Raw genomic sequence first — 24,274 nt, 5'->3', positions numbered from 1 at the left:
GATTGAAAAAAAAGGAGCAAGTTTGAGTGCATGTGGTCGTCTTCAGAGATTCACGAAGGTAGAACCGCTGTCATTTATTTTCCAACGCGTCTAACCTAACAAAGACTTTCCCCCTCTTTCACCTCTCTCGACCGGATCTTCTTTGTGGAACATGTGGTGTGAAGCTGTTCCTGTGACTTCCACCACCCTCATCTCAAATGAATCTGTGCAGCCGGGCTCGGGCCGCCCAGGCCTTCCCTCCCTCCCTGTCGATATTTGCACGGACTTGGTTGCAACAGTAAGTAGATTAAGGGACCAGTGATTGAGGGCAAATCAATTATGGTGGCTCAGTGGTCTGTGTTGGGGAAAAGGGGGGGGCGGGGGCACAACCACATTACCCAGCCTCCTTTTTTTTTTTTCTAATGGGAGCTTCCTGAACCAGACATGAGAGTTATTTTCTGTACCTCATAGTTTGTGACCATCACGATGATGATGATGATGATGGTGCACGTGTCTGCGTTTAGTGACATTTATCTCAAGTTGTTTCCAACGTGGTGCACAGAAGGAGATTAGGAGGTTACGATTTGTGATGAGCTGTGACTTCATGACCACGGTTGTCATGGTGCATGTTCCCTCTTTTAGTGACCGTTTTGTGTTTTGTGGCATTTGTCTTGAATTAATCCTAATTTGATGTCACTAAGTTTGTGTGTGACTATTATTATTTTATTTTTATTTATTTTTATGTTACTGCTTTCATGAATCACATCTTTCATTAATCACATCTTTACGTCACTATTATTGTTTTTATTGTGTCTGACAGATCTTAAATATGACCGTTACACAATTGTTCTTGGTCTCTCTCTCTTCTCTACCTTTCTTTCCCCTCCCTCTCTTCTCCCACCCACCTCTACTCTCTCCCCCATTTTCTCTGCTCCACCGGTCGAGGCACATGTCCACCCACAGGTTTTTTTTTCTTTCCACTGGTGCCAATGCTTGCTTGTTGTGGGAACTGTTGTTATTACACAAAGTGCCTTGAGGTAATGTAGCCTTTGTTCTGATTTGCTGCTAAATAAAACTGAATTGAAAAGGAGATCCGGTTATATTTGCATAATTTGTGATCGAAAGCACCAGTGGCATCCCTCCTCTGTGCCAGGTATCCATTTCAAAGTGGGACTCGTTTGGAACAGGTGAAGGGATTTAGCTGCAGCCACGTTCTCGTGATATTTCCTCTGAGACCAACCTGCTTCCTCACATAGATCTTCATCCCTCTGACATGTAGCACATCAGCTCCTTTGCCAGGGAGGTGGTGGTGTGTGCGATGCGGGGCGGCTCCTCTCCTCCCACCGCCTCCTCCTCCTCCCTGTTCGCCCGCCCAGCAGCGGACTCCGTCATTCCTCCTCCTGGTCCCACACTTGTTGGATGTGCACGTTTGAATTTCATGCTTCCTGCAGCTGCCTTTGCTCTCCTGGTGTTTTAGGGAAGACCGCTTCTGTGCGTGAAGGTTACAGCGATTTTACTGGTTACATGCGCGTAAAAGGCGCGTATCCCGACGCGCCGTGGCCGTCCCTGTGCCCGTGTGTTGGCTCCTGTCCCCGGGTCGCGTCTGTCCCTGCGCTCGTCCCTCTGACCTCTAGTCTCCTGGTGCCACAGCGGGAGCGTGGGGTGTCCCTGGCGGCGTTGTGCGCTCTGGACTCCGGCTCATCCTTGGAGAAGTTCCGCCGCAGTCCCATGCACAGCGCGTCTCCTCCTCCTCCTCCTGCTCCTCCTGCTGCTGCTGCTGCTGCTGCGATAAGAGTGCTGGTGACTTTTCATGGTCAAACTCCACAGGATTAGCCCGAGTTGGACAGACGGACCATGTAACCAGATCAGGTATGTGAACTGATGGAAATGAGGGAGATGGGGGGGGGTTCCAATTTCCAATTTCCTCTGGATTCAAATGTCAGAGGTGGTAGATACGTCTCTGGCCCTGGACCTTTGGTGTGAAGAAGAGAATTTCACGTTGTGCTGCACAGCAATGTGACTCCAGCTATCGTTTCACTTCAAATCAAACGTGAAATGTGTCTTTATGGCTGCCAGAGGAGGTGGAATGACAGAGGAGCAGCTCAGCAGGAGCTGGAGTCTTGGGGGTTTTGCCATTTGGCTGCTGCTGCTGTGATCTCCTTTCACACTGGTTCAGTCTGGTCAGTGTGGCCTGCTGCTGCTGCATCATTTCAATTAGAAAAGGTGGTCAAGGCAGTGACAGTCCTGGTGATTGTCACCTGTACTTAAATATTATATCATGAAACATGTTGGACAGAGAGGACACAAGGTGGAGGCTCCTGAGTCTCTGTGGGTTGAGCAAAGCACTCATCACACAGCTGGATCTGGAGCGGTTCAATTCCCAGAGCAGCTGTGGCGCTGCTGGTTTTCAAAAATGGTTTGGTTCAAAGTGACTCATTGTATTTTACACTGAACTTGATAATATGACAGTTTCCATGTCCATGGGTACATACACAACAACCAAAGATATAATTGTACCTTTCATTTCACTCGTCCACTGTAGAAAACACATGTTTATAACATTTGCAATGTTATAATTCAGACTGTGAGACGACAGATTTTTAGGTGAATGACTATATTAAATCACAGGTTGTATATATAGTCCCATGTTGACAAGACTGATCAGTCAATGCCACACAGCCACACCACCAAACATTGGGTTCTGTCATTTTTGTTGCAGATGAATTGTTGCATATTGTCCACTGGTTTCTTCCATTAATGTTGGCTGTTAGAGAGGTGCTGTTTTATGCATACGACGGGTACTGTGCAGTCAGGTCAAGAGAAATTCATTTTTGTTTAAACCTGGGTTTAATTTTTGTAAATTATTGCATGAGATATACAGTAAATGTGGCTTAACATCTTTCTTAATCGTGTGCAATGTCCTGTGGAGTTGAAGCTGCATGAGATGGTGTCACTGCACGTTTTTTTGTCTTCCTTTGTCTCTGCAATGTTAATTAATATGAGAGAAACATTTCTCTTCAGGGCTCCAACATCAGACTCTCCTATAACACAAAGATAATTAGTAACTTATCCCTTCATGCAATTAGTGTTTTCCTCACGGGCAAATATGTTCACGTTAAACATATAAACAAAAACCCCCAAAAAACACTTGCAACCAAAATACTCTTTCGCGAATGTCAGTTAAATACAGTTTGTGAAGTGTATTGATCTCTCACATCAACACCCAGCGGCAGGTGCCGTGCTCCTCTGACCCATTTCTCACAGAGGAGGCTGTGACTAAGTAACTGTTGAGCAGCCTCTGTATATCCTGCTGTCTCCACCCCGCCACGAACACACACCACACACACACACACACACACACACACACACACACACACACACACACACACACACACACACACACACACACACACACACACACACACACACACACACGCTTCTTAATTCCTCCACCTCCAGTGCCTCCGATACAACAGGAAGTGGGCTGATTTCCCACAGGAGTCTGCAGTCAGGGCTGTCACGGCGAACACAGCATCAGCAGACAAAATGTATTTAAGACACAGGAAGTACAATGGCATGCTGTTCAGACGGATCAAAACACCGTGGTGAAGTACAACATTCGGCCTGTCAGTAGTAAGTTGTTCTGTAGGAGCCTCTCTGGCTTGGAAACTAAATATTTGATCGTCCTCAAGTTAATTTAGGAAACGGCCTTATTAACCCTGCACATCTCCTTATCGCTGCTGGGAGAATTTTTTTTATCACTGGCGTTGTTGATGCTGAGAAAAGTTGACATTGTTGACTCTCGCTTGTTATTTTTGACTTGACAGCTGCCGTACATTAGTCACAAAGACCCTCATCAGTCTGCAGGTATTGTGTGTTATTAAGCACTGAAGGAGAATAGCACTATATGATGCTGCTCTTTGTCTGAATTGCATAGTTGTATAAACTGTATTTCAAAAAGTTGTATAATCTTATTGGATAAATCTTCCTCCAGCGTTTGAAGTATCTGAGTCAGACAACTGAAAAATACATTAAAGAACCTCAGTTTGCTGGTACGTCGTGACCAACAGTCTTGCATCAGGTCCGCATCAGATTGGCATTTAAATGCTAGTGGGCTGTGTTGTGACGCAAAGCTTACTGTAATTAAAGTGAAGCCTCTTGCTGCCAAAAGAAAGTCCCCCTCATTACAAACTCAAACCTACTCTGGGTTGTGTGGAATTTAAATGAGGCCCTTTTTAATCAAAGTAAAGTCGTTGCCGGTGCAGGAGACGGCCTGTGAGTCACAGATTTAGTCTCTCCTGCTTTCTGGAGGCAGATTACTGTACTCAGCCTACTTTTGGTTGTTAAGTCATGTCAGGCTTCCTCCTCCTGACACTCCACTCAGCGCACTTTCTGGGACGACATGCACGGGATGGTGTTTTGAAGTTGTGGTCGTGTTTGCGTGTGCACTTGTGTTTGTGTTTGTATGTAATGTTTGTTGGGTTGGAAGGCGGAGGGCCCCGAAATGCCCCGGGAAGGGGAAAGTGTTTCAGTGTTTCAGGAGTAGTGTGTGAATTATTGAAAAGCCCCTCAAGGTTTTTCTGGCTGCAGGATTGGTATTTCTTGTCGTACAATTGCAAGTCAAGTCGAGTTGAGTTGAGTGTGCTGTAGTCGTGCATTAGAGGTGGGACAGGCTGTGTCCAAACTGCTGCAGCATCACCAGGACAGGAGCCTCAACTCGTAAGCTTCAGTGAGACAGTCAGAGAACCTCGTCTTAACAGCATCCAGCTCACATGCATCTGGTTTCTGACGGGAGCGTCTGACAGAACAAGCTGCTTCATCTTCTGCTTTTAGCCATGGAGAAATTAAACAAAGGATGGTGAATCCATTTGTTCCAATGGAAGCTGCTCACGCAGTGCAGAGAAGTCTCCTGCTTCGTAGTCATATGCACAAAAACTGAGCACTGGATGAGCCTGGCTAATATTCATAAATGATACTACAATAAATTTGAAAGAACCTTTTGACTTTTGATGGTTAAAGTAGTTTTAGTTTTATGGACCCATTTGAATTCTGTACTGATGATTCATAGGATCACCCAAATATAATGGAAATTCAGCCACTAGTTGTATAGATGTCTCTGGCTCGAGATGTGATACATATGAGACTTCTGTCACCAAACAGAGATAATGAATGTGCAGACTGTCAGAGAGAGGATGCAGAGGCTGATCCTGCAGGTACAGACTCAATTCTCACAAATCGATAGTGGAACCACATGTTTCAGGTGAAGTTGAGATAGAGATGCACTCCCTCCAAAAATGTAAAATAATATATTTTATTCAATTCTTTAATTCCATATTTCAATGAGCTAAATGACATCTTAAAATAAAAAGCATCAGAGGGACAATGCATATCCTGCACATGCTGTGGTGACTTGTTTTTATATTGTAATAATGCCATTTCATGATGATTGTATAATGTCATTCATTCCGACTATATGATCAGAAATAATGTTTTGATCCGTGAGCTGTAGGTTGTGTCCAAATATTCATATAGAATGCAGAGCTTCCTCGTGCACACATGATTTTGTTTCCTGACTTCTTCATGATGTCATCAACTGATAAATTAAAATATTTTCCTGATGGATATAAACTTCAGATTGTCTCTAAAAGTAAAAGTATTTTGCAGAGACATTGCGTTAAATTTGTTTTTTGGACTTAATATTTATTGACATTGACCTTGACCTTGAGCAATCAGCTTGAAAATGTAATGATCTGGAGATATACCCCCCCCCCCCCCCCCCCCCCCCCTCTCTCCCTCCAAGTAGTAATCCCACAGATGTTGGTTAAAATCAGTCCATGAGTTGTTGAGTTCCGATGCTTCCAGCTTCCCAGTCTGCAGAGAAAAGTATCCCCATGAGGAGATGGGGCATATATTACTGCCCAATATCTACATGAGGGACAGTGAATTATTCTTTGTATTTTTGTTTGTCTTATTGTTCTTATATATTTTTCTTGTACTAAAAAAAGCATCTTTGACTTAAATTGCATTTTGCAGACGGCACAAAGTTCGACTCTATGAACCGGCATGAAATCACCGAGTTGAATTTTGTATCCACTCTCCTACAGGCGCACGACTATGAGCAGGTTTCATTTGTTTCGGTTAAATATAGCCAGGCGGTGTGACAACTTGTGGCCTGACTGTGGCATTGTGTAAGGTGGCGTGTGGATGTGAACGCCGCTCTGAACGCCGGGGCTGCGTGAGGATGAGGCCACTGAGAGGAAGGCTTGTTGGCAGAGCCTGAGGCCTCTGGAACAGAAACGCTGTTATCTGCAAATGTAGCTCGACTGCTGCTGGCTGCTGTATCTGTGGTGACTCATCAAAAACACACACACACACACACACGCACGTTCAGACACACGCTTATAAATATACTTCCAGATATATTCAGAACCACAAACACGCACGCACTTTTGAAAAGACACAATATTTCCTTGACATTTACATACACACACACGGATAGAATCAGACATGAGCACACAAATCTAATCTTCTGAACACTAACAAAGATGCACATGGACACTGAGGAACACAAACACACAATATACCCTGTCGTACTGGCACTATAGGTGTGGTTGACATCTAGCACCGTCCAATGGGCGCAGGTTGCAGGTGGAGTGCCGTGTCCTTGAGCCGTCAGTCTGGCTCTACACCCCACTCCTCCAAATTTGGTTACAGTTTCAACAAACTAAGATGGCGTTGGCTGAAATGCCTGACTTAAAGGGATCATTATCTACTCACCACTGTGCCGATGGAGGTGGTGGGTGAAGTGTTTGAGTCCACAAACCACTTCTGGAGTTTCAGGGTGTAAACAGCACTGCAGCCAAATCCAATACAATTGAAGTAACGGCTGCAACCCTGAAACTCCAGAAGCCTTTTGTGGAGAGTACATAATGAGTGAATTTTCATTTTTGGGTGAACTATACCTTTAATTCATCATTATTTAAATTGTAAAAAGCAGTGCTTGAAATTTACATCCAACATTCACAATAGCAATTGGCAGTTTTTTTCTTCTGATTCTTACCTTGTGCGAGCTGCAATAAGGTGAGGGTCATAGGTCACAGGACCCAGATAACATCTCTGTAACCGGAGCTGAATATGGATGAATTATGTGCTGAAATATATATTCACCATGAATAAAACATGTTGCACAGCTGAGATTTAAATCTACTCTGATGATGTCAAGACTTTGGCTAGAAATGTACGATTGTCTAAATGTCTTTATAAATGTCAGTTTACTTCGATATCTCTTTTTTTTTACAGTTTATTTGGGTTTTGTGGTTATATTTGTTGCAAAATAGGAAATTAGACAATAGAAAATGTGAATATTATGAGTAAGCATGTAAAAAAAAGTACCTGGAAACCGAAACTTGAATTACATGCATCTCATATCTTTAACCTGCACTAGTTCACTCTAAAAACTCCTTAATGGGAGAATGTTAATAATAATGTGGTCATACATTTTCTTTTTATGGGTGCAAGTAACTGCTGTATGCCAGATTCAATAAACTCAAGGTCTTTTATTTACATGCAAAATGGTGTAAGGGCATACAGACAGATTTTTAAATGAATCTATGTAATACAAGATATTATAGGATTCAATTACTTTAAACCAAGGAAACCTGTATCCATTCAATCTGAGAATAGCCTTAAGTCCAATTTCCGTTCATGCAAAGGTTGTGATGTTCTCAAGACATAATGTGGAGGTTGTGGGATATTTGCTGAGTCTGCTGTCTCTCCTTCTTGCTTATATATTGCTGGAGATTCAAATCATTTTTCAAGCCGTGTCTCTATTTCTTATTGGCACCTGAAAACAACAGCGGCTTACTTTCCAGTTGTCTTTGTTTTTATGTGACATTGATGCAGCAGTTTAATATTTACTCAGAGGAAAGGTTTATGGCTGCAAAATGAACAGATTTGGGTCAGAGACACGTCTTCAGTACCTCCGTCATGTGTCCAAAACCTCTGAGTTTTTACTGATAAGCGAGTTGTGACAGTGGCTCATATAAAATCCTCAATGAGAGTCTCGAGAGGTGAGCGACACGTCACAACTACTGCAGAGAGATGAGAGGAGATGAGAAGCGTTTGTCCTGGAAGTGTTTCCTCCTCAGTGTGTCTGCCCGGCTGTTGCCCCGGTGGAACAGTGGATTCGGTTACTGTTCTGTCAGCAGAAGGTCGGAGGTTCAGGGTTTTTTTCCGCACATCAATGTGTTGAAATTAAACACTGAAATACACACCTATGCTCATTAATTGTCTGGCTGATGGTTTTCAGGCCACATTTTTATCCATCCAACTATCCATTCATTCATCCATTAATTATCTACACCGCTTATCCTCTGAGGGTCGTGGGAGAACTGGAGCCAATCCCAGCTGATATTGGCTGAGAGGCGGGGCACTCTCATAGACTTCATGTAAAAATGGACGTGGACTCTGGGTCCAGAAAGTGAAGCCAATGCAGGAAAGTGCCTGAAACCTGTATTATCTCAAATGAGCAGCAGATGGCGACTCCACTGGTTTGGGAAAAAATGTATTAGTTTCTAGAGAAGTCTATCAGAAAATGACTTTACCTCTTACTTGATTTAAGACATCAGCAAACATTTTTTATACGTTCACGGTGTCAATCGCTAGCTTCAAGTCCTCTTCAGTACAGCACGATGTTCATTCGGTAAATTATTGTCACATTTAGAGTCAAGTAGAAGATAAAGCTTAGTATGCATTGGGGTATGGATACCATGTGATTGACAGCTAGTACCGTCCAATGAATGCAGGTCGCAAGGTGTAAGTGGGCGTGCAGTGTCCTTGAGCTCTCAGTCAGGCTCCACCCCCTGCTCCTCCAACTATGGTTACTACTGGTTCCAAAAAAAACAAGATGGCGCTGGACAAAAAGCCAAACTTGAGGCGTTAAAACAGGAGTTCACAAACCAATGTGTGTGTCCAGTATATCACAGCGCTGACATACAAAGACAAACCACCCTTCACATTCACGCCTACAAGTCCAGTTTATCTCTAATTTATCTAATTTATCAGTTGAGGAAAAGGATAAATGGAGACTAAGGGTTGGCGAAGACCTGACGGGTTGTGTTGACAGACCAATATCTGCTGCTGTTTTTTATATCTGTAGTACAACCTCACAGAATCGGACTGACCTTCATGACAGCCAGTAAAGTATTAAGCGTCAAATAGAAATCGAGTAAACTCTGTTTGATCCCTAGAGGACGGAGCTGTTAAAATTCACTTCCATCCACCAGTGGATTCAAAATGTTGGTCACAGTGATAAAGCGTCAGACAGATTCTATTTGGTTTAATTCCTCATGGGAAAACGAGGACATCTACTGGTCCTTGGAGAAAGTTAACAATTCATTAAAACCCTCACCTCTCTGCCCTGCCGTTCTGCTCCTGAGCAAGGCACCTCTGCGGCCCTGGCTTTTTCCCCGCTGGCGTCTGCCCTGCCGTCTGTGGCTCCCTCGCTGCCACAGATAAAATGTCCGTGTGAATGTATGCTAATGTAATATTCGTGGTACATTACTCCCTCAAAGATAGATGCTGGACCATTTCATTTCCTTTTATGAGACCGCCGTGCTGACCGGCAGAATGGAGGTACAGTAATTACCGCTCCCTCTGTACTGGGTGTGCGTTCAATGATGGCGCACCGCTGCCAAGTGTGAAAGAGAAGCTGGCATATGAACAGCAGGGGAGGAGCTGAGCAGCCATGATGAAACCTCCGCAATCCTCGTAAAGCAGGGCGACGTTCAGCGTGTTTTCACGTTAGGTCCGTTTCCTGCTGAAGTTCTTCACTGGGAATCCGTCTGAGCTCGACTTCAATAAACCAGGAAATCAATTGGATCTTCCAGTTTGAAGTGCGAGTGAGTCACACTGCCTCTGTTCCCTCGAAGAATCTTAACAAGCTGGGGTTGTGCTTGAATCTTAAACTGTCTGTGTGACGTGTTCATTCTGAATGTGACCCACAACCAAGATTGTTCCTTGCTCCTTCCCTTGAACCCAACGCATGAGACCAACCACTTAACAACCACTGTGTCTCAATACATTACTAATGTGCATACTGTACAATCCTGTGGTCACAATGGAAAAGTGGCAGAATAATGAAAGAAAATGAAAGTTATTTCTAAGTTTTACCCTTTAGAAAGAAATGTTGCTTATTTGGTTAAGGTATTCTCTAATTATCCAGATGTTTAAAATGTTAAAATATGTTATATCGTCATTAAAAAATAAATATTTAACTAGAAAGGCACTTTGAGAACTCATACCTCCGCTAAGGTCCAACAGTCCCTGATGAAACCACATTTAAATCCAGTAGATCCACAGCTGCAAAAAAAAAATCCCACACATTATCAGTTCCTTAAATCTGCTTGATTTTTATTCATCAAGATCCATGAATTATTCTTTGAGAAATCAATAAAAATTTTGAAAAACATCCTCATCTCACAATGTTAAAGACATGGTAAAATTAATTCATGGATTTGCCCCCTGATCCGGATATGGATATCATATCAGATCCAGTCAAGTTTCGTGATAATCTGTCCAGTAGTTTTTGCGTAATCTTGTTTACAAATAAACAAACAGAACAAACAAATGGACAGGCGTCAAAGTGTAACTTTCTTAGCAGAGGTATTAAAGAAAGAATAGTTGCTTTTTTTCCTTGTATTCTATCATTTCCTATTCAATATTAAGTATTAAATGTGAAAATATATTTTTATTTATTTATTATAATATTTTATTGTAATAGTTCAGTGTATGTTTTTGAAGTGTGGTGCAGTGGACCTGTGTTTTATGCTTGATGTCTCCAGCAGATGAAAATATGATCCATCTGTGTGAGCTTGACCTTTGGCCTCAACATGTGATATTGTTCCCGGAGCCGGTGAAATGAGGTTGATTCATCTGTTGCAGCCAAATGCATTGGATAAAAGCATTCAGCAAAATTGTGTTAGCTGAAAGTAGAGCACGGTGACCTTGGCACATTGTCTGTGTGATATGTGGTCCTGTTGTTCCTGTTCACTGGCCGGTTGTTTGCTTCCTGTTTCCAAGCTTAGATCAGCAACTATGCTGGAAGGTTATTTATTTACTATGTGAGTGTTAAAAAAATAAAAAAAAGAAGATGTACAATGATTGAACCCAAATCAACAAAACTCGAACACAAACCAAATCAAACCGAATTTAAATTGCACTAAGTACCGTATGTAGCAGCAGTGCAGCTTTACTGCCCTTTGGAAGCTGTGATTCAGGAGGTTGAACAATAACCAGGTTGGCGGTTCGATCCCCTGGAGTAAGATACTGACTCCCTGGCAGTGTGTGAATGGTTTATTTTACCTACATTGCTGCAGGCTGAATTGTCTGCTTTTGTTTGAATGAAAAAGTTTGTTAGTGTGAGTTAATCTTAAAGAAGTGAACTGAACTCCCTACAGTTCCACACATTTTAACTTGGGATGTGACTGGCTGGAACATAAGCTGTGCGCCGCTCCACTTCCGCAGCTATAGGAGATACAGCAGTACAAGTTTTGTCGAGTTGTATTCATTCTCTGCTGCACATAAACTTTGATAGTTCAGCTATCAGGCTCCTCATCAGAGGTGATCATCACCGTTATCGAGTGAAACATCTTCCTTCATGTTTTAGCTGTAACAAGCTCTCTGCTGCAGGCTGTCTGTGGGTTTTAATGGACGCACCACAACATCCTCCCAGACACCAGTGTTGCTTTCACTGACGAGATCTGAGCTGAAGGATTTTGAGAAAAAAAACTTTAATAATCATCCACTCGTTGCACTTGTCATGTGTTTTGTGTCATGTGTATTTTTAAGGTCCTTTCTGTGCATTAGACAGTTTTGTTTCCTCAAGTGAATTTAAACAACGTGATAAAAAGTGCTTAAAACAAACCTTTGGTCACATAAAGCATTTTTTTAACTGTTTTTCATGTGCATTTGTTTGTTTGTCTGTCTGATAGTTAGCAGGATTATGCAAAGACTACCAGATGGATTACCATGAAACTTGGTAAGAGGTTGCATGAGTCAAGGAAGATTCCACAAAGTTTTGGGTTTGATCCAGATCAGGGGGAGGATCCAGGAATTTTCTTTTTTTCCCCATTTTCTTTCATATTGTGACACATTTTTTGACTTTATTGTTGATTTCCCAGAAAAAGATTCCTGGATCTTGATAAAAAAAAACTGCCATATTAAGGGGACGGATATTTATTAACGTGTTGATTTAAATATGGTTTCACGAGACGACTGTTGGGCCTTGACGGAGGTGTGATGGAGAGAAATGCAAAAATACAAAATACACAGTTAAATATAACACAATTCGCAGATTTTAGACCTTTAAATAACGTGCAGTATGAAAACAAAGTCATATTAAAAAAAAGACGACAAGTCAAGTAGGGGGCACAGTGCAAAGTATAAATGTTTAATGAGCTGAGAAATGATTAATTAAGTCTAGGTCAGGGAATGTGATCGTAGAGGTTTTCACAGTCGCTCTACAGTGGTACAGCAGTGAAGATAGAGAGCAGACGTGGCCCAGCTGGGAGGCCCACAGCGTCACACTGGTCTGGTTTCCATGTAAGTGAAGGTATTCACCTCATCTGGAGTCACGAGTTTGTAGAAAGGCTGAATAAGGAGCTGGCAGCCTGGAGTCCAGTAGCCTGGAGAGCAGCATAACAGTTATAAATCTACCCGTGGTATATTCGCCATCAGAACATGGTCCAGATTGGACGGAGAGACGGGACTCAGACTGCGCTCCAACTATCTGTCCTCCCGGCCCGCTCCATCTTCACAGGGACCAGGCTGTTTTACTGCGTGTATTGATCATGTGCTTTTATAGGGCCAAGAGGATCGTTCCTGGGAGTGGTTCCTCACATTCTTTGCCCCAAATGACCTCCAGCAAAATTAAGTAATTGAACTAAAATGTTCGGTGTCATCAATCTCTGCCTACTGGGCCGTAACTGCTGCGACAGCTTAAGAGGGAAGATGGGAGAACGGTTGGTTGCGCTCCTGTGGTTCCCTCCGTGCGTGGAAAAGGTTTTCAAGGTCACATGTTGGAGGGGTCGCGTCCTAAAAAGTTGTCATCTTGAGTCTTGTTCTGTCAAAGACTCGTAGCTGTAAAATAGCTTGTAAAAACAGTTTGTCGTTCTGGGATCAGTTTGTCTCCATGGTACGTCTTTTCCATATATGATTGCTTCTTCACTAGATGTCTTAATAACATACCTAAGTAAAGTTAAGACTTTTCTTATTTAACAACTTCTAAGAACTTGTCTCTTTCCTCTTTTATATAATCATAGAACTAATTTCTATGTGTGTATGCCCGCATTCATGACACGTAACTTGCATATGTGTGACCGTGTTTCTGCTGAAATACACCACATCCCTGCTATTGAGTAAACCTTCAATGACTTCTTCAAGATGTTACATTTGCATTTTCCCAGGATCCGAGCTGCACTGCAACCACCAACCAGGAGTGAGCTGTTGCTATTTTACAGCATCAACTAAAAGCTGAACTAAACTGCCCCTGTGTGAAGTTTCCTCCTTCAGTTAGAACAGATTCTGTTTCACATTTTACCCATGATTCTACTTTTACGGTGAATAATCTTCCTGAAAAAGAAATACCCCCATTTCTAAACCGACCCCCTAAATTGTGTTCGCTTCACTCCCACTCGTGCAAAAAAAAAAAACACACATTCACACGCAAACACACATAGACGCCCACGCTGGGCTGCAACAGAGACGATGCAGAGAGGGAACAGATAGAGGAAAAGCCTGTAACAGGATTAGACAAATTACATTTTAACTGTGACCATGAATCCCATTTGGATGCATGACTTGTTTTCTTTCCACTTACAACAGCAGCCATCGAGTTTGACGAGAAAATGGTGGTTTTCCAAAATAATATCTGCTATAATTTAGCATGAATTAATACCTGGTAGTTGCATTAAACCATGTGTTTTTTTTTTTAGAGATGTATTTTTAGGCACTACGGCTTTTATTGATAGGAGAGAATTGAGGTGGGAAAGGGCGAGAGAGCAGGGGAAGACGTGCAGCAAAGGGTCGGAATCGAACCTGTGGCTGCTTCAGGTGGACTCAAACCTGGGCGCTTGCTTGGTCAAGGTGATCTGTCGGATTTCCTTAACCTTGTTTTTCAATGTTGAAAACCAGATCTGAACTACAACTGGTGACAGATAAAACAGGATTAATCAAGAATATGCCTTTTGATTCTGACTTCAGATAGCAAAGTATGTGCATTAAGACATCTTAGGGATCAATGACAATTTCTTTTATCATATATCAGCCGCTTTATTGGTATCTAAAAAAATGTAATGTACTAATATCAGAGCAGAAACATCCACATTGGGATGACTGTAGAATTCTGTCCCACAAAGTTTTGACGTTGTTGTCTGATGAGGTCAGGTTGGCGTCTTGCTTGAATACAGGCGGGACATATTGTTAATTTCAAACCTGTGATCTTTTCTTCCAAGACACTGAGGACAGATGGTGTTGTAGCGTGTGTGTGTGTGTGTGTGTGTGTGTGTGTGTGTGTGTGTGTGTGTGTGTGTGTGTGTGTGTGTGTGTGTGTGTGTGTGTGTGTGTGTGTGTGTGTGTGTGTGTGTGTGTGTGTGTGTGTGGAGGGCCAGAGACTGACACCAGCTGACTGCTGGCCTGAGCAATTTAAGATCCAAAGAATCAATCTTGTAAAAATCTTCCAGGGCAGGGAAGGTCCTTCAGATGCTCCTGAAGACTGATGGCCGAGACTCCAGAGGGAACACTCCATCAGAGCGAGAGGGGGAGATAGAGAGAGAGGGAGCGAAGGGAGGGAGGAAGGGAGGAAGGGAAGAAGGGAGGGAGGGAGGGAGGGTGTTCTCATTACTCTGATTTGCCAAAAAACAGCATCCGGGGATCCTGGGGTATTAAAATATGAGGGGATTTTATTCCACAGACAAAATAGTTTTACAGGACGGAGACAAAGGGAGAGCAGCAATGGAAGTGGGCACGATTACATGACGACCAGATGATAAAAAAGCCTGATGAAAGTCGCAATATATTGAAGGGCTGGAGACTTCAAGTGAAAAAAGCTTTAAAGATCAATTCTCTGGTGTAGAGATGTGCAGCGAATTGTATGATAACATGGCTTAATCTTACATAATGGACCGTAACAGACCGAACTACACACTCTGGTATAATTTCTCAATTTATTTGAATAAGTGAACAAACATAGAGTTGTAGCCCAGTGATTCAACAGTTAATGAGCCCCACGTACACTGAGTCGTATCAAAGTGTGATATAACGAGCCATTAGCGCTGTGCATCAGAGTTAGATATGTCGCAACAAGATGCAATATAAGATATTTGAGCCGTAATGGGGGATGAAAAATATATTTTCTGCCTCAAGCCAAAATGTTGCAGATACTTTTAGAAAAAGAAAGAAAAAAAAAAGGTGATCCCAAAATGAAGCTGAAATGTGCTGAGCCCAGAATGCATTGCAGCTTCAACTCCAGAGGATGTAGGGACTCTTTGTGATTGTCGGGCTGTGATTCACCTGAGATGCAACTATTATTCACTTTGATTTGCAATGGAGATAGTGTGTCCCTTCTTCAGTGCACGTGAAGTGAAGCTTGGAAACTAAAATCTCCCTTTAAATCTGTGAATCCTTGACGACCTCAGCAGCTGTCTCTCTAAATACATTATGTATGTACCGTACCGTGAGCTGCCGTAGACGACACGAGCTCTGCTGCTGGAAATGTGCTGCAATCTTTATTTATATTATACTGCAACATCAACACTTTGGTGTGAGAGTTAGGTTCAGTGGTTATTTTGTAAATTGAACTTTATCTCACCGGCTGCAGAGGCAGTATGTTTTAGGGTTGTCCATCCATTTGTCCGTCCCATTCTTGTGAAAAAGCTATCTCAAGAACGCCCTGGAGGAATTCCTTCAAATTTGGTATAAAGGTTCAGTTGGATTCAAACAAAACCTGATTTGATTTCGGAAGTCAAAGGTCAAAGGTCAAGGTCATTATAAGGGGCAGTCCTATGAGTTTGGAAAAAAACTATGTAGACTGGCACTGCACCGGGTTTGGCATACAACCACAGTGCGGTATTTCTAGTATTACGTGTTAGCCTGTGTGAATACTGTGTGTGTGTGTGTGTGTGTGTGTGTGTGTGTGTGTGTGTGTGTGTGTGTGTGTGTGTGTGTGTGTGTGTGTGTGTGTGTGTGTGTCTTATCAGTATACAGGGCTCTTCAGGCAGTATGGGGGATTGAGGGCCACTCTAATCTGGACCCAGAGGTGACTGATCCAGCTTTCTTTCTGTCTGTGCTCAGCATGCCTGTGTGTGTGTGTGTGTGTGCTGTGTCTGCAGATATCTCATTGTCTATACAGTTTGTCAAATGAAGTAAACTTAAATTAATCTAACTAACAAGTTTGTCCCAAAGTGCTTGCAGAGCAACATGTCTAACGTTAGAAAAACAAATCTGTGTGTGTGTGTGTGTGTGTGTGTTTGTGTGTGTGTGTGTGTGTGTGTGTGTGTGTGTGTGTGTGTGTGTGTGTGTGTGTGTGTGTGTGTGTGTGTGTTTGTGTGTGTGTGTGCGTGTGTGTGTGTGTGTGTGTGTGTGTGTGTCTGAGTAAAGGATGACGTGGTGACAGCGGTGACTCCCTTTCCATTTCCTTCTTGCAGTACAAGTAACCGCGCTGGCATTAATTATGAAAAATCGGGTGGTGTACTCAGTCTGAGATTGCACGCATTGGAGAGAGTTATGATGAATGAAGTTGAGAGGAATCTGTCAGCTGCCGTCCCGTTTGGTCCCCACAAATAATTGAAGGCTAGTGTACTTTCTGACAGAAACATGCTTTATGAGCTTGGTGCCAGTGTAGCGGTTCAGTTCGCTGCCGGTGGAAGCAGCGCGGCCTCCTTCTCCTCTGCAGTGGAGAGTCTGAAAACAGCTCCTTACAATCAGATTAGAATCAATACCATCAAAATAAAAACAATATGAGTTTAAGATATTTTAAACATGCAGGTTAACACTGATCCATTTTTAAGTGTCATTGTGATGGACACAAATAAATCCACAATGTGTTAAAAAGAGAAAAGGACAATGACTAGAAAACAGGATCAATTTGGTGTAGCTCACATAAAGTGTTGTTTAATTTTGTGTTAACTTGTTTTTGATTGGATCACAGCTACTTAAAGGAAATATTCATATTCAGTCAATTTTCAACGTTTTTCAAACTTATTGTAGAAGTTTGGTCAGAACGACATGCAGGTACAGATCAGCACACTGTGGGAATCAGACTTTAATTAGAAAACAGTGAGTTTCTAGATTAATTGTTGTTATTCCGACTGAAGCAGCAGCTGCAATCCCCCAGGACAAAGCTGTGAGACCACAGTGACCACAGTGACCACAATAGAAATCGCATGTCATGTGATGCCCATTGACTCAAAAATGCTCCTTTTCCCTCATATGTCATCATTGCAAAAAGCAGAGCTGCAAAACATCAGATTTCTCTTTTTTATACCAAGACTTGCTATCTTTGCATTTTGTATTTTCTTATATTTCATATATTGTTGGAATATATGAGAAGAAAGAAGTCTTGAAGGGGTAAATTACTTTTATGGATGTGTGGGAGACCAGCAGGGTTCTCACCCTCAGTCAAATGCTCCTGGTAAATATTAATTTCTCTTAAACAGTCTGCCTACAGTTCTTTGGGAGTACGAAGGCATTTGTGGAAAGATCTGTGGCTCCAGGAGGAGGAGCACAAGTCTCATAAATTGTCTCACTTGAAGACTATGAGGTTTCCTTCTCAGTCCCCAGTAGCCCACGGCCACATTTGTCACTGGTAGCAATCTGTGATCTGTCTGCAGGCACGTTGCCCTGTATTGGATTCAGGATCTCTTTAGTCTGGTTAATTAATATGGATTTGCACAGTGATGGACTGACAAACATCATCTGTCACATCACATGCACAGTTTATTCAGACGTCAGACGACGACAGGACTCATAAGTGACAGGCTGAGAAATGTGCTCTGTCTCCTGTAACGCAGATAGGTGTGAATATGTGTGTTTACCTACAAGTGTAGCGCTACAATTCTTTTATCACTTCCCTTTTGTTCATGTTATTTCCTACTAGTTATAACATTTTTAACCTCCTCTACACGTTCATCCTTCCATTTTTTTCATCCATCCGTTCCTTTGTCTATCCACAGCACAGAATGGACCCAACCTCCAACTCAATCATCAGTTTGACATGTTTTTATCAGGAGGAATAGATTTCACTTCTCGTGGACAAGCCTCAGTCTGCAGATTAAACCCCCCCAACCTACTGAGGCCTTCGCTGCTAAATCACTTTTACTGCTGCTCCTCGACAACGTGCAGGGGCAGCACGTGCACGCTTGTGTGTGTGTATGTGTGGAGACTTTGTTCAAGAATATGGTTGAGAATTGCAAGACCGATGTTTAAATATCTTTGAGGTTTTTAACTGAAATGATTTTCTTTCTTTCCTCTCTGTCCTCAAAATGTTTTCCGAGAGGTTTTTCCATGTTCTGTGTCACTGATTTTTGCTGTGGAGCTGAAAATCTGCACAAGTAATGATTAACGGATGAGGATAAGTAGACAATGACAGAAACTCATGAACAAGCATCCAAGAGAGAAGACATCACATGCTTTCACTGAGTGTGGTGGCAATGTTGTGTTTATTTACAGCAGATGGATACCATGACAACACATTTAAGGTTGTAAACAGTTCCGGCAGCCTGTCAGTAAACCAGTGCATGAAGATTGTATTTTTATCACATACAAATACCACATTGTTTGAGGTATTTATAAGGGAACAATGCATTGAATGGTATCACATGACACGAGGCGACATTTTCTTCTGTCCTGTTGGTGCCACCTTGTGGAGAAAATGTTTTGACTTTTTAATTCCCTCACATTTCCTCCTTCTCCTCCTCCTCAGAGATGTTCATACAGTGTGGCTATCCAGCGGTGGGCCCTCTTATCTTTGACCTGTGATTTGACCTCTCTGCTCCTTTGCAACCTTCAAACACTCCTCTGATGTAAGTCTGTGTATTCAAAACTGTGTGTCTGCAAAAGCCGTCCAACATGTTGATCCACAATCTCCCACAAGCATTCATGGGGTTTGAGGTGTGTGGACTGTGAAGGCCAGAAAATATGATTCATATAATTGTCATACTCATAAACCCATTCACGCCTTTTATGCAGCCATCTGCATTTGCTTGTTTCTCCAATCATTTATTCAATTTAATCTTTTTGGTCAGCAATAGACGGACAGACAGACGGACGGACGGACGGACGGAGGGACGGACGGACGGACAGACAGACAGACAGACAGACAGATGTGAATATGCGTCTGTCATTTAATTCAACTTCTACTGTTATTTCTCTGATTTCAGGTGTTAAGCAACTTTGCTGAACGTGAGTATTATGTCATTAATCATGAAGTATATTCTGTTTTGTCAATTCAAAATATATATTTCCAAAAATGTAGTAATTTATGATATTTTTTTTAAGATTGCATGTTTGAAATATTTAATACTTGTTGTTGTATTTTCAAAATAAAGTTCCCCTCTTTGTTTATCTTCAGACAGGCTACATGATGTGGTCATTTTAGCTTCAAACATTAAGGCTTTGTGTTAGAGCTGTGCAACGTGATGAACGTGTCCCTGTGTGCACGTCATTTACTGCATGTTCTCCATTTTTGTCACATAATTATAGAATGACCTTTTTGAAGTTTGCTCTATTACCGTACTTACGTAGGAAATATATTCCATCAGATTGCCTCTCTGTTTACTGGAATACTGACATTTACTGTGATTTAATTAAACTCCAAATCTTCGGAGGAGCAGGTCGTTGATGATGTAACTTCCTGTGCCTGTGTCAGAGTTTGATGGAGAGCTGGTCGGATGACAGCTGGAACTGTTGTCATAACCGGAGGAATACTGGCCACAGTGATACTTCTGTGTATCATAGCTGTGCTCTGTTACTGTAGACTCCAGGTATGTATATGTCTATGTACTTTATGCTCGTATGTTTGTATGCATGTATGGTTATATATATGTACACAAAGCATGTTTACAAACAGTAAGCCACTATATGAATTCATTGTCACCTTTTATTTTCATGTTGAAAATACTACTTGCAAATACTGTAGTAATTAAACTTGCAAGTATGTACAGTTAAGACATTGATATTTTGGATTTGAGTAAACCCAGTACCCCAACAATTCAAAACCAGATGGGTACACAAAGTTCTGTCTTACCAAGATTTGAAACCTATTTTTTCCCTTAAGATATATATATGTAATATACTGTAGATATTACTTCATCAGTCCCACTTAAAGCAGCAAAAAAGAGATGTAATACACACCCAGTAAAAGTTCTTAATACGTAAAAAATACAATATAAACACAGAGCAATTTTTATAATGTAAAAAGAAAATATAAAGTGTACCAGTATTGCACATACATGAAATTCAAATTACACAGAACGGCAATTATTATTGCACCGTTAAATTAGTTGAAAGCCTGAGTTATATATATATATATATATATATATATATAAGTGGTCTCCTGGGAGCAGTGCTGCTTGTACAAATTTATGCCAGAATCTTAATTTAGGACATATGGATGTAAAACCACACCCTAACCACTGAATTCCTTATGTATGTTAATAATATCAAACTAAAAAATACGGTAAGATAGCACATTAATGAACCCAGATTGTAGACCTGGAGTTTGATATGAATATGTGTTGAAAGGTGCTTTTGTTTGACAAGGTTACGACAGTGTGATTCTCTCTTTCATGCAGTACTACTGCTGTAAGAAGAATGGGTCTGACAGCGGCTCCATCTCTCAGCAACACTTTGCCTGCAACTCCTGCAGCGTCACCGGCCTGGACGGATCGATCGTCAGCCCACTGTCCCTGTCGCCGCCGGAGACGGCCAGATCCTCCAACCCCGCCAAGCCCGGCGGGGGTCGACGCAGCTACTGCCCCAGTTGCTCGCCCTATGACTCGCCCTTCTACATCCGCACCACCGATGAGATTCGCAATGGCGGCGAGCGCATCACCTACATGCCCACACACTATGAGAACCAGGCACTGGCGATGCCGCTGCCCGCCGTCCGAGGCTCCCTGCTGAGGGAGACTCAGCGAGGGCGGCCTCCTGATTTCTACACCAATACCCGCGCCATCAGCACCGAGGTGTGACCAGCCCAAAACCCCATCACACATAACAACACCCTCACGCACACATACACACACCAGCACCAACACTAACAAGACCACAGAAGTGATTTTACAGCTGCCACCAGTGAGGATGTGCTGGATGAAGATCCACTGTATGTGCAGGTTACATTATCACATTGAATTAGGGTTGGGGCAGATCGAAGTGAGGATTACTTCTGAACACCAAAGTTCAAACCTTCACTTCACTTTATACTATTATAAATTTTAAATACTCATGTTCATGAAGACAATAACTATATAACTGATGAAACTGTAGCTGTAAAACGTCGTGTAAGAAAATGTCCCTTTATGTTTCCACATGAAGGGAGCGGTTGTGCACTGTCTGTTGACTGTTACTGTAACTTTACTGACTGAGGGCTAATTTCTTCACTGAGAGAATTCTATGGGTTCCTCCTGCTGCATATCTTCCAACGACTGCCAAAACGACGAAAGGAAACTGTATAATGAAGTGTGTGAGCAACTATGAAGCAACTGTGTCATAATAGGAAGAGTTAAAATGTTACAAGGGCAATATAATGAGAGGAGCATCCCCTTTGCAGTTTTCTGGATCTCTGGAAGCATGTTAGAGTCACAGGAAAGGTAGAAGAGTGCACATGACTGGAGCTTTGTCTATGCAAGCAAACTACTGCAGCTCTTCATCTCCAGTTCTCTCCTGTCAGCAGTTTTCATCCCATCTACTTTATTGGAGGGACATCTTGGGCGGTGTGCACACCCAGTGAGCTACGACCGTGCCCTTAGACCTACAAGCATTTAAACCTGGATCGTGGATACAGTAGTTGGGTTGCCAGATCTAGCGCTGAACCACCACTTTCTCCCCCCTGAAGTGTAAACCTGTGAATAATCAAGGATGCCTGGCTGAGCCCTTGAACGCAACAGTGGTACGCTTGAAAATAACTGATTGAATTTCTCTTAACTGACAGTGATGCAAAAAGTTTGACGTGTAAATATGAACTGGAACGAAAGCGTCTTCTTGACGGAGAGAGACGCACCCTGGGATCTGAACTATGTATTTTGAATGAGGGAGTGTGATTTACTAGTTTGTGCTATTTTGTCTACACACTCCTGCTATACTCCTGTACTACTCTCATGTTGAATCTTTGAAATGCAATTAACCATTTCATTTATTTTCATGGTTTGTTTTCTCCTTTTTCATATTCTGAGAATGTCAGAGAACACGTTTATGTGATTGGAAACAGTTTCACTCGTTTTCTCCATGACACTTTCTGGTGTTACTTGCCATTCATGATGATAATTCCAGTGATATTTGTCTTTGTATTTCTGTGTACAGGACTCAGAGGCTGTCTGAGGAAACCCCACTGACTTGCATGGTGTGACATTGTTTGGATAAGGTTTTCAGACTGGCCACGTGTCATCAATCAAGCATTAAGCAAAGAAAATGCAGCCTCATTTCAGAAACATAATTAAAGTCCTTTTATCAGCAGCTACTTCATTTCTTTCTAAATTACTTTTTTACGTTCAGGTTAAATAGATGCAAACTGCAAAGAACAAATAAAAAGAACTAAAAAGAACAAATAAATGTACAGAGGACTGTTAACATGAAAGTTTGTCACAAAACATCAACATGGTGAAATCTGGTCTGACACATCTCTAAAGAGGATTTAGAGTTTCTACATGTTGTTGTCCACTTCTACAGATTCTTTGTCATCATTCATTTATTTATTCATTGTATTAACTATCTATTTTACTACTTACTTAACTATTTATCTTTGAACATAGGAAAAAAATAAGATTTTTAGAAATGTGGGTAAAATGAAAATCGTACACAATAAATACAGAAACAGTAATATTTGACAGTGTTGACTTTTGACAATTAAAGATTTGTAACTGCTTGAAATTGCTTTTGTGTCATTATTGACAAAACACACGCACACACAGAAACACACACAGACACACACACACACACACACACACACACACACACACACACACACACACACACACACACACACACACACACACACAGGCACACACTTTGTCCCATTGAATTTTCTTGAGTTTCATTAAGATATCAAAGAGCAGTTTTCTGCAGAGTTTTAGTCATGGCCTCTGAAGTACTTTGACCTTCAGCTAATGAATGTCATGAGGCAGACAACCACTACCAGAGATTGAATTTAATTTTCAGAACAAAGCTTTCATTTTGCATGTCGTTTACCCCCTACGGGTAAAACATTCAAATGCATCACTTTTATTAGTTTTCATATTTTCAACAATCAGAACTGAAGGGATTGACCAGAAGGAAACATAGCAGATGTTCAGGACAGCTACCAATACCTTTGGATTCTGAAGAAAAGGACACCAATGACTTCATTTGTATTGTATTGGATCGCGTATCAGAGATCGTGATCATATTGACGAACCTGTATGGCGGGTTCTGTATCGTGCTGGCTGATCGTGATAACAATGGCGGATCCTTATCTTGCTGAAGTTCTTCTTTACACTTAACATCTATTGCATTTCTGTCCGTCCTGGGAGAGGGATCCCTCACGTGTGGCTCTCTCTGAGGTTTCTACGTTCTTTTTACCCTGTTAAAAGGTTTTTTTTGGGCAGAGGATGTCACACCTTGTTAAAGCCCTATGAGACAAATTGTGATTTGTGAATATGGGCTATACAAATAAAATTTGATTGATTGATATTGGATTCTGCTGCAACAAAGTTTACCCCTGAGACCAGTGAACTATCCTTTGACGTATTTCCTTTGGCCACGAATGAGAATAGGTCCAGTGTGTAAGATTTAGGTGAAAGGGATCTATTGTCAGAAATTGAATATAAAATAATCCTGTGTGTTTCATCTAAGTTGTACAAATTGTTTGTTTTCTTTACCCTGAATGGACCTTTTATATTTAAATACTTTATATTTACATCAGGAGTGGCTCCTCTCTACGGAGGACGCCATGTTTTTGACAGTAGCCCAGACTGGACAAACTAAACACATTTTGAGTTTTTTTCACATCTGGAAGGCTACCACAGGTTCACTTTGGGGTGGGTGAGGA

The 24,274-nt window shown here is 41.9% G+C and overlaps 1 protein-coding gene across 2 annotated transcripts; it reads left to right on the top strand.

Annotated features, from left to right (window-relative positions):
• Window positions 1–1,326: 1,326 nt before the first annotated feature.
• fam163a (family with sequence similarity 163 member A) lies at window positions 1,327–23,118 on the top strand. Of its 2 annotated transcripts, none has more exons than XM_034583774.1 (5): window positions 1,327–1,848; window positions 18,956–19,055; window positions 19,413–19,434; window positions 19,901–20,015; window positions 20,826–23,118. In XM_034583774.1, the coding sequence occupies exons 4-5, from the start codon at window positions 19,923–19,925 to the stop codon at window positions 21,222–21,224; spliced, it is 492 nt and encodes a 163-aa protein (XP_034439665.1). In that variant the 5' UTR covers window positions 1,327–1,848; window positions 18,956–19,055; window positions 19,413–19,434; window positions 19,901–19,922; the 3' UTR covers window positions 21,225–23,118. The 2 variants fall into 2 exon arrangements, with proteins under 2 accessions (XP_034439665.1, XP_034439666.1); XM_034583775.1 differs by lacking the exon at window positions 1,327–1,848 and adding an exon at window positions 16,216–16,291.
• The last annotated feature ends 1,156 nt before the right edge of the window (window positions 23,119–24,274 follow it).

Source organism: Hippoglossus hippoglossus, chromosome 4, assembly GCF_009819705.1.
Source record: "Hippoglossus hippoglossus isolate fHipHip1 chromosome 4, fHipHip1.pri, whole genome shotgun sequence".
In the NCBI taxonomy this organism is placed as follows: domain Eukaryota; kingdom Metazoa; phylum Chordata; class Actinopteri; order Pleuronectiformes; family Pleuronectidae; genus Hippoglossus; species Hippoglossus hippoglossus.
The sequence above is the reverse complement of the archived record's forward strand: the minus strand, read 5'-3'. Positions and strand labels throughout refer to the sequence as shown.

What these genes read in the sequence shown, in the direction of transcription:
- fam163a (XM_034583774.1), top strand. Translation starts at nt 19,923, where the DNA reads ATGACAGCTGGAACTGTTGTCATAACCGGAGGAATACTGGCCACAGTG. An exon ending in TCTGTTACTGTAGACTCCAG is followed by an intron (nt 20,016 to 20,825) that starts GTATGTATATGT and finishes TCTTTCATGCAG; the next exon opens with TACTACTGCTGTAAGAAGAA.